At 66.0% G+C, this 9,704-nt stretch overlaps 2 protein-coding genes across 3 annotated transcripts in view; one reads left to right on the forward strand and one right to left on the reverse strand.

Moving 5' to 3' along the window:
* Positions 1-1,627: 1,627 nt before the first annotated feature.
* Positions 1,628-4,173, reverse strand: ACTG1 (actin gamma 1). The gene is made up of 6 exons (XM_026036827.1): positions 4,150-4,173; positions 3,540-3,672; positions 3,214-3,453; positions 2,485-2,923; positions 2,203-2,384; positions 1,628-2,093 (listed from the first exon to the last, which is right to left on the reverse strand). Exons 2-6 carry the CDS (start codon positions 3,660-3,662, stop codon positions 1,950-1,952), a joined length of 1,128 nt encoding a protein of 375 aa, XP_025892612.1. The 5' UTR covers positions 3,663-3,672; positions 4,150-4,173; the 3' UTR covers positions 1,628-1,949.
* Positions 4,174-5,012: 839 nt separating this feature from the next.
* Positions 5,013-9,704, forward strand: part of FSCN2 (fascin actin-bundling protein 2, retinal) — a 5,294-nt gene continuing 602 nt past the window's right edge. The window contains exons 1-5 of one of the 2 annotated variants that reach the window (XM_026036900.1): positions 5,013-5,027; positions 7,017-7,806; positions 8,840-8,996; positions 9,071-9,192; positions 9,260-9,427. In XM_026036900.1, the coding sequence (XP_025892685.1) occupies positions 5,013-5,027; positions 7,017-7,806; positions 8,840-8,996; positions 9,071-9,192; positions 9,260-9,427 (1,252 nt within the window). Of the gene's footprint in view, positions 5,028-6,983; positions 7,807-8,839; positions 8,997-9,070; positions 9,193-9,259; positions 9,428-9,704 lie in introns of those variants that run through there. The other variant, XM_026036899.1, reaches the window with a different exon arrangement.

The raw sequence follows: 9,704 nt of genomic DNA on the forward strand, positions 1-9,704 counted from the left end.
GACACAGGGACACGGGGACACGGGGATGGATTCAGGGACACAGGGACGGACACAGGGACACGGGGACGTGGGGATGCAGGGACACAGGGACACAGGGATGGATTCAGGGACACAGGGACACAGGGACACAGGGACACAGGGATGGATCCAGGGACACAGGGACAGTCACAGGGACATGGGGACACAGGGACGCGGGGATGCAGGGACGCAGGGATATAGGGACAGTTATAGGGACACAGGGATGGATTCGGGGACACAGGGACACGGGGACACAGGGACGCGGGGACGCAGGGATATAGGGACAGACACAGGGACACGGGCACGTTGCTGGCCGGCAGTGCGGACACATGGAGGGACAGCTGGAGGGCTGCGGGGAGCAGCAGCTGGACTGGGGGCTGGAGGGGGGGTCCCCTCTCAGGGCTGCACGCGGAGCACCCCACACTGCCCCCCTCCCTCCGCAGCGGGGCCATGGGGACACCGGGCCCATGGCCAGGGCGCAGGTGACCCCCCACGTCCCCCTGCACCCCCATTGCCCTCGGTCACCAGGGTGGCCTTGGGGCCGCGGCTGCAGAGCCTCCTTCCTGCAGGGACCAGGGCGCCGGGCCCGCGGGGCTGCCCCAAGGCCTCGACCAGGGCTGTTTGTCCCACGGGACGAGGGGCTGCCGGGTGCTCCGTGCCACGGTGCTGCAGGGCACGGCCCAAAGGGTCCCGGGAACCAGGGGGGCCCATCCGACACCGGGGGGTCCGTCTCCAGGAGGGAGCGCTGCCTCGGGAAAAGCCCCCATGCAGCTTCCTGCAGCTGCACCCAGGCACAGAGGAACTGCGCCCAGGGCTTGGGAAGAGCCCAGGAGACCCTGGATCAGGGCATCAGGCTGCCAGGAAGAGCTGGGATCAGGGCATCAGGCAGCCCAGCACAAGGGCTATCCCAGTCCCTGACCCAGGAACTGCTATTTTTAAAACCAAGCAGGCTTTGAAGTGCGAGAATTACCAGGCAGCTTCCCCGGAAAGGGGAGCAGGAAGCTCTGATCCCAGCCATGGCCCAGGGCAGGATGATGCAGGGAAGGCAGCTCCTTCCCGCATCCTGGTCCCCATTCCCAGCCACTTCCTCAGGACACACACACGGACACCAGGGTGACCTTTACTGCAGCGCTTTTTTATTTTCCTTACACAATGAGGTGTTGTTGGGCATTACAATTTCTCAACTTCAGGATGACTTACAAGTTTTGGTTTCCTACTGTCATGTGAGAACATTAAGGCAACGTACAAAAAATCTTACATAAATTAAACTTGATGCATAAATTTACAGGTGTAAATGCAAAGTTGCTGCAACTCAAGTTGAGTAACTTCAGCCCCAAGATGTTTTACCGGGATACAGGTGGGGAGGAAAATGAATACTGGTTCGTAAGGCTTGGATGTGATATGTTTCCCAACCTTGCTAGAACGGAAGTAACAGAAGTGAATTCTTGATGGACTCCTACCAGCCTCTACACGAAATCTGGAATACTCCACTATGAATGTACTGGAAGTCTGACTCCAAATACCCTGTACAGATCTGCCTCATGCCCCAGCATGGCGCTCCCAGAGCACTGTCACTGGCAGTAGAGCAAGCTGGGCTCCCCGCAAGCACAAGTTAACCTCAGCAAGGACGTCCCCACAGCGAGGCCCCTGCCCGAGGCCCGGGCCAGATGTGTACAGGGTACTGCGCTAGGGTGGACACCGAGGAGGGAACAGTTAACTTGAATACAGGGTCAAATCAAGTGACAGCTCAACAATCCAGTGCTGACATTAGTCTAACATCAGATACAGACTTTCCAAGGGCAAGTTTTCTTTTGAAAGAAGGCTTATTCCAGTTTTATGAGGCTAGCATGAGGTGTATAGATTTGCCTGGGCAAACGTATACTAGTGTAACAACCCATGCAGCAGGTGCCGGGCACCCGCCAGCAGTCCGTTTAGAAGCATTTACGGTGGACAATGGATGGGCCGGACTCATCGTATTCCTGCTTGCTGATCCACATCTGCTGGAAGGTCGATAGAGACGCCAGGATGGAGCCACCGATCCAGACTGAGTATTTACGCTCAGGTGGGGCAATGATCTGCAAGAGAAGAGGAGCCATCAGGGCTGCCCAGGGCTCTCCTGCCACCTCCCTCCACACCCCAGGGTCAGGGCCTCTGTCCACAGGGGGACTAGGGAGCATTTCTTACCTTGATCTTCATCGTGCTAGGTGCCAGAGCTGTGATTTCCTTCTGCATCCTGTCTGCAATTCCAGGGTACATTGTGGTACCGCCAGACAATACTGTGTTGGCATACAGGTCCTTCCTGATGTCCACGTCACATTTCATGATGGAGTTGAAAGTGGTCTCGTGGATGCCACAAGACTCCATGCCTGGGGGAAGAGGCACCTGCGGGTTAGCGCTCACAGAGCCACACGAGCCCCCCAGCTCCCACCCCCGAGCAGCAACATCCCTGCGCTGCCCCAAACCTACCCAGGAAGGAGGGCTGGAAAAGGGCCTCCGGACAGCGGAACCGCTCGTTGCCGATGGTGATCACCTGGCCATCGGGCAGCTCGTAACTCTTCTCCAGGGAGGAGGAGGAGGCAGCAGTGGCCATCTCCTGCTCGAAGTCCAGGGCGACATAGCACAGCTTCTCCTTGATGTCACGGACGATCTCCCTCTCGGCTGTCGTGGTGAAGCTGTAGCCTCGTTCTGTCAGGATCTTCATGAGGTAGTCGGTGAGGTCACGGCCAGCCAAGTCCAGGCGCAGGATGGCGTGGGGCAGAGCATAGCCCTCGTAGATGGGCACAGTGTGGGTGACACCATCACCAGAGTCCATAACGATACCAGTGGTACGACCAGAGGCGTACAGGGACAGCACAGCCTGAATGGCAACGTACATGGCCGGGGTGTTGAAGGTCTCGAACATGATCTGCAAGAGAGAAATTGTTCAGCAGGGAGCAACTAGCCAGGTCACTCACACCTGTGTTAGAACACGCATGCCGACATGCAAAAACTGATGTGTGAAAGAAAAGCAAGGAGTGCAGGCAGAAAACACAAATGAAAGAAACCTGAGACGTCAAGGAGGAAATGCCAGGAGTAGAGAACCCTGAAATATTGGGAGAAAAAAAAAAAAAAAAGAAACCTCAGGTTTATGATGCCAGAACAAAAGAGGGTTCATGAAGATGAAGGTGAGCAATGACTACTGCCCCACGAGTGTACCTGTGTCATCTTCTCTCTGTTGGCCTTGGGGTTCAGAGGAGCCTCTGTGAGCAGAACAGGGTGCTCCTCGGGAGCCACACGCAGCTCATTGTAGAAAGTGTGATGCCAGATTTTCTCCATGTCATCCCAGTTGGTGACAATACCGTGCTCAATGGGGTACTTCAGGGTGAGAATGCCTCTCTTGCTCTGGGCCTCATCACCCACGTAGCTGTCCTTCTGCCCCATGCCCACCATGACACCCTAGGAGGCAAGGCGTGAGTCAGTGGCTGCGCCCAGCACCGCCCCGGCACGCCCACCGCCTGCAGCGAGGGGCGCCGCCTGCTTACCTGGTGCCTCGGGCGCCCCACGATGGAGGGGAACACGGCACGGGGAGCGTCATCGCCTGCAAAGCCAGCTTTGCACATGCCGGAGCCGTTGTCGATGACGAGCGCGGCGATTTCTTCTTCCATCTTGGGCGACCTGGCGCGGACGGAGCCCTGGCTCAGCCGCGCGGCTCCCGGGCGGCCCTGCGCCCACGTCACGCGCGCGGCGGGCCCCGGGAGCCCGCGCTGGCACCGGGCCAGACCCAGCCCGGGTCCCGGGGGGGGCTGCGGCGGCCGCGCCGCCCCCCGCGCCCTTTTCCCGCGCCGCCGTTTGAATCTCCCGCGCCCTGACGTCACCCGCCGGGGCGGCCAATGGCGCCCCGCCCTGCTCCACCCCGCGCCCCCTCCCCCAGTAACGGCCCCACTTCCATTCAAGCGGGCGAGACCATCGCGGCGGCGGGGGGAGGGGGGGCGCAGCGCGGCCCGAGGGGCAGCCGGGACGAGCGCACCCCCCCCGCCCCCCGTTACCCCGTTACCCAACCCCCCCCCCGGCGGGAAGGGGCGCGGGCCACGCCCTAACGGCCGCAGGGCCCCGCGGGCGGGGGGCGCCGCGGCGGGCGGGCCGCGCCGGTACCTGTGCGCAACGGAGAGCGAGGAGGAGGCTGCGGGCGCTGCGGGGCGAGCGGTGCCGCCTGCTCTGCTGCCGCCGGCGGAGTGAGACCGGGCGCCTGCCAGCGCCGCGCTTTTATACCGGGGCCGCCGTGACCCCGCCCCGCCGGCCGAGAACATCGCCATATATGGAGATCTTTCAGAAACACGCGCTCCCATTGGCTGGCGCGCACCCGGCCACGTGGGGCGGCCGGCCGGGCTGCCCCCGCCCCGCGGCACCCCGGAACCTGCATGGGGCGGGGGGGGCGGGGGGCGGCGGTCCCGGTCCCGGTGTCGGTCCCGGTGCCGGTGCTGGTCCCACAGCGCCCGCACCGCCCCCCCCCCCCCCCCGGGGACCCCGGGCACCCCCAGCGGCACCGGGCAGCCCCTGCGGCGCCCTGCAGTCCGGGCAGCACCGTGCACCCCAAAGATGGCCGTGTGCAACCCCTAGCAGCACCGCCCCCCCCAGGCTGCACCGTGCACCCCAAAATGTCACCGGGCACCCCCCCAGCAGCACCAGGCACCCCTAGGGACATCACTGGGCACCTCGAGGATTGCACCAGCCCCCGCTCCGTGTTGCACCGGGCACCCCCCTAGCAGCACTGTGCAGCACGATGCACCCCCCAGGCAGCACCGTGCACCCCCAAATAGCACCGTGCAACCTAATGCAACCTAAAACCGCCCCGGGCAGCACCGTGCTCGCCTCACCCCCCACCGGGCACCCCCAAGCAGAGCCAGGCCTGCCCTGGGCGGCACCTTGCACCCAAACATCACCCTGTGCACCCCCCGGGCACCGAATATTGCACTGAGCACCCACGGGTGGCCCCGCGCCCCCACGGGGCTCCCTGCATGAACACGGGCGGTGTGGGGGGGACACGGCGGTCCCCGGGCGGTCCCCGGTGCCACCGCGGCGTCACCGCCCGTGTCCCGCCCTGGCCACCACGTGCCCCGACCGGATCGACACGCGGGGGCACCGGGACCGCCGCCCGGACACCAGGGCCCGGGCCCAGCGCCGCCCTGGTCCCCATGCACCCCAATGCCGGGCCCGGGCGCCGCAGGTAGCCCTCGCGTCTGGTCCCATCCCATCCCGTCCCATCCCATCCCGTCCCGCCGCGCCGCCCGCCTGTATTAGGAGGAATGGGTGCCAGTGGCGGCGGTGCCTCAGCCCAAAACTGCCCCGGGACCCTGGCGGCCGCGCGGGAGGAGGAGGAGGAGGAGGAGGAGGAGGAGGAGGAAGGAGCGGCCCCGGCGCTGAGTCACGGCAGCCCCGGAGCGACACGCGGTACCCCCCCCAGCGTTGCCATGGCGACGGCGGGGTGGTGGTGGGGACGGGGGGACATGGGGGGGACACGGGGACTGAGGGTGGCCCCAGATGAGCAGGCGCTGCTGTTGGCCCCAGTGCTGACCCCGGGGCCCCTCCTGGGTCCCAGCACGGCCCCGGTCCCGATCCTGCTCCCATCCCGATCCTGCTCCTGATCCTGCTCCCATCCTGGTCCTGATCCTGCTCCCATCCCGATCCTGCTCCTGATCCTGCTCCCATCCTGCTCCTGATCCTGCTCCCATCCTGGTCCTGATCCTGCTCCCATCCCAATCCCAATCCTGCTCCTATCCCAATCCTGGTCCTGATCCTGCTCCCATTCCAATCCCAATCCTGCTCCTGTCCCCATCCTGATCTCAGTCCTGCTCCTATGCCAGTCCTGCTCCCATCCTGATCCCCATCCCGCTCCCATTCTGCTCCTGCTCCCATCCCAGTCCTGTTCCTGCTCCCATTCCAGTCCTGTGCCCAGCTCCGCTCCCAGCCCTGCTCCCCATCCTGGCTCAGATCCCACCCCTGATCCCAGCCCTCATCCCACCCCCTGCCCCAATCCCAGCCCCAATCCCATTCCCGCCCCAATCCCAGCCCCAATCCCACCCCCACCCCAATCCCCATCATGACCCCATTTCCATCCTTCACCGCACTCCTGCTCCCAGCCGCAGCATCCCCATCCCGATCCCTATCCCATCCCTAACCCCGACGGGCGCCAGGCCCCCCAGGCGCAGCGGGAACGCAGGGATGCGGCCGCGGCGCCGATCCCGCCTCCGCGTGCGGGCGGTCGGGAGCGCGGGCCCGGCGCCGCGGGGGGGCCGGGGCGGGCGGCTATAAGAGCAGCCAGCGGCTCCGGTGCCGCCGGCCGGGAAGCCGGGAAGCGGAGCCGCGTGCGGGCGCGTTTCCGCGGCGGGCGGCTCGGGTGACGCGCGCCCGCCGGGGGGGCGGCCCCCGCGCTGTAAGAGAGAGCCCGGCCATGAAATAGTCATGAGGCACCCAATCCCCGGGACCTATTTTCGGGAACAATAAGTGCGGCGGACACCGGAGCCGCCGCGGGAAGGGCCGGGGGGGCAGCCCCCCCATCCCGCCGCGAGCCGGCACCCCGGCGCTCCCCGCTGCAACGACTTGGCGGACACCGGTGCAATGAGCTGCAGGCAGCCTCAGCCCCCCACAGGCCGCCGCGGGACGGGGCGGGCAGGGGGTCGCCGTGACCCCGATCCGGCCGCGGAGGGATTTGGGGCCGCGGGACAGATGGAGACCGAGGGCCCCAAAGCGGGATAAAGGGTTTAAGCTAATCAAAATGCCCGGCTAATTGCTAAGGCGCTTAGGGGCCCGGGCGGGCGGGCGGCGACCTCGCGCGAATCAGAGGCGCCGGTAACCCAAGCCCGGCCGGGCAACGGATACGGCGGCCGCGCCGCCCGGATCGGGTTCCCGCGCGAGTTTTCCAGCGGCGGGCAGGCGCTGCGCCCCGTCGCCAGCCCCGCGCCGCGTCCGCGCGGCCCCCGCGCCGCAAGATGCCCACGAATGGCATCCACCAGGTGCTCAAGATCCAGTTCGGGCTCATCAACTGCGAGAGCCGCTACCTGACGGCCGAGGCCTTCGGCTACAAGGTGAACGCGTCGGCCGCCAGCCTCAAGCGCAAGCAGATCTGGACGCTGGAGCAGGACGAGGCCGACGGCTCCGTGGTCTTCCTCAAGAGCCACCTGGGCCGCTACCTGGGCGCGGACCAGGACGGGCAGGTGCGCTGCGAGGCGGAGCGGCCGGGCCGCGATGAGCGCTTCCGCGTCATCACGCAGTCGGACGGGCGCTGGGCGCTGCAGTCAGCGCCGCACCGGCGCTTCTTCGGCGGCCGCCAGGACCAGCTCTCGTGCTTCGCGCCCAGCGTCACCGAGGGCGAGCTGTGGAGCGTGCACCTCGCCATGCACCCGCAGGCCAACCTGCTGAGCGTGAGCCGCCGCCGCTACGCGCACCTCAGCGCGCACGAGGACGAGCTGGCCGCCGACAGCAACCTGCCCTGGGGCGTCGAGGCGCTCATCACGCTCTGCTTCCAGGACAAGAAGTACTGCCTGCGCACGGCCGACGAGCGCTACCTGCGCTGCGACGGCGCCCTCGTGCCCGAGCCCGGCGCCCGCACCGCCTACACGCTCGAGTTCAAGGCGGGCAAGCTGGCCTTCAAGGACTGCGATGGCAAGTACCTGGCGCCCACGGGGCCCACGGGCACCCTCAAGTCCGGGCGCAGCTCCAAGCCGGGCAAGGACGAGCTCTTCGACCTGGAGGAGAGCCACCCCCAGGTGGTGTTCACGGCCGCCAACGGCAGATACGTCTCCATCCGGCAAGGTAGGGGCTGCCCGTGCGGGAGGGGACCCCGTGACGGTGACCTGGGTGCTGCCCCGTCACCTTGGGGACATGGGGGCCCCAGAGCTGGCGTGGGTGTGGGCTGGGGGTATCCAGGGCCCTGCCCAGGGGAGGGGTGCAACGATGCTGGGATGTGCATGTGTGTGTGCGTTGCTGTGTGTGCATGCATGTGTGTGCATGCGCGTGTGTGCATGCATGTGTGCATCCAGCTATGCAGTGCTGGATGGGTGCATGGATGCGTACATGCAACTGTGCATGGGTGCGTGCACATGCATGCTCATTTGTACGCATGCATGTCTGGTTGTGTGTGCAGTGCTGCATGTGTGTGTATGCATAGCTGTGTGTGCACATAAACCTGAGCGCGGTTGTGTGCATGCAGCTCTGTGCAGCTCTGCACGGTGCATGCAAGCACAGGGCTCTGCAGGGTGTGTGTGCATACAGCTTGGTGCAGCGTTGCACATGACTGTGCAGGGCTGCATATGCATGCATGCTTGCATGCAACAGAGAACCCTACGTGTGCTCTAGAGGACTGTGTGTGCACACGGATACGTGTGCTTCCATGCAGTGCATGTGCATGCACACGTATGCAGGGCTTTGCACGGGGCTCTGCGTGTGCAACACCACGTAAGTGCGTGTGTGTGTGTGCACGCAGGGCACACGCGTGTGCGGGCTCCGTGCGGCACTGTGTGCACCGAGCAGCCCCGCGCGGGGCCGGCGCGGGACACGCGGGGTGCCCGTCCCCGCGGTGGCCCCGGCCGCCCCGCGTCCCCGCGGGCCCCAAAGGGCGCCCGTCCTGCCCCGGCCCAAGCGGCTTAGGGCTGGTGACGGTGGCGGGCGAGCTCTCAGGCTATAAATAGGGGTTTTGTGCGCGCGGCGCTAACCAGATGGACACGGCCACAATCAGATTAACGAGCCCAATTAGGGCGATTGTTTGCAGGGATTTAGCGCCGCCCGGGTGGGCGGTGGGGCTGAGGGGGGTCCGGGGTCGGTGCCCATGGCCGCTCCGCTCCCGCAGGCGTCAACGTCTCTGCGAACCAGGACGAGGAGCTGAACCACGAGACCTTCCAGCTCCAGATCGACGGCGACACCAACAAGTGCAGCCTGCACACCAACGCGGGCAGCTACTGGACCCTGGTGGCCCACGGGGGCATCCAGGCCGTGGCCACCGAGGCGTGAGTGCGGGGCCGGGGCGGGGGGGCCGGGGGCAGCGCTGGCGCCGCCGCTCACGCTCTGCCCCCGGCGCCAGCGCCGCCAACACCATGTTCGAGATCGAGTGGCGCGGGCGGCGCGTGGCCCTGCGCGCCAGCAACGGCAAGTACGTGTGCACCAAGAAGAACGGGCAGCTGGCGGCCGTGAGCGACGCCGTGGGTGAGTGGGGGCCCCGCGGGACGGGCTGGGGCCGCGCGGGCGCCTCCCACGGCCGCGCTGCCCGCAGGGGACGACGAGGAGTTCACGCTGAAGCTCATCAACCGGCCCATGCTGGTGCTGCGCGGCGAGCACGGCTTCGTGTGCCACCACCGCGGCTCCAACCTGCTCGACTCCAACCGCTCCGTCTACGACGTCTTCCGCATCGTCTTCAGCGACGGCGCCTACCAGATCCGAGGTGGGCAGCAGGGACAGACAGGGGCTGCGGGGGGCAGCACCAGGTCCCACTGGCGGCACTGGGTCCCATTGACAGCACTTGGTCCCATCAATGGCACCAGGACCCACTCGTGGCACTGGGCCCCATTAACACCCCCCAGACCCGCTGGCAGCGCTGGGTTCCATTGATGGCACTGGGACCCACTGGTGGCACTGGGTCCCACTGGCAGCGCTGGGTCCCATTCATGGCACTGGGACCCGCTGGTGGCACTGGGTCCCACTGGCAGCACTGGGTCCCA

The sequence above is a fragment of the Nothoprocta perdicaria genome, unplaced genomic scaffold (genome assembly GCF_003342845.1).
Source record: "Nothoprocta perdicaria isolate Ctin4 unplaced genomic scaffold, notPer1 scaffold_187, whole genome shotgun sequence".
NCBI classification, from domain to species: domain Eukaryota; kingdom Metazoa; phylum Chordata; class Aves; order Tinamiformes; family Tinamidae; genus Nothoprocta; species Nothoprocta perdicaria.

What these genes read in the sequence shown, in the direction of transcription:
- ACTG1 (XM_026036827.1), bottom strand. Translation starts at nt 3,662, where the DNA reads ATGGAAGAAGAAATCGCCGCGCTCGTCATCGACAACGGCTCCGGCATG. An exon ending in TTTCCAGCCCTCCTTCCTGG is followed by an intron (nt 2,385 to 2,484) that starts GTAGGTTTGGGG and finishes CTCTTCCCCCAG; the next exon opens with GCATGGAGTCTTGTGGCATC. An exon ending in CTAGCACGATGAAGATCAAG is followed by an intron (nt 2,094 to 2,202) that starts GTAAGAAATGCT and finishes CTTCTCTTGCAG; the next exon opens with ATCATTGCCCCACCTGAGCG.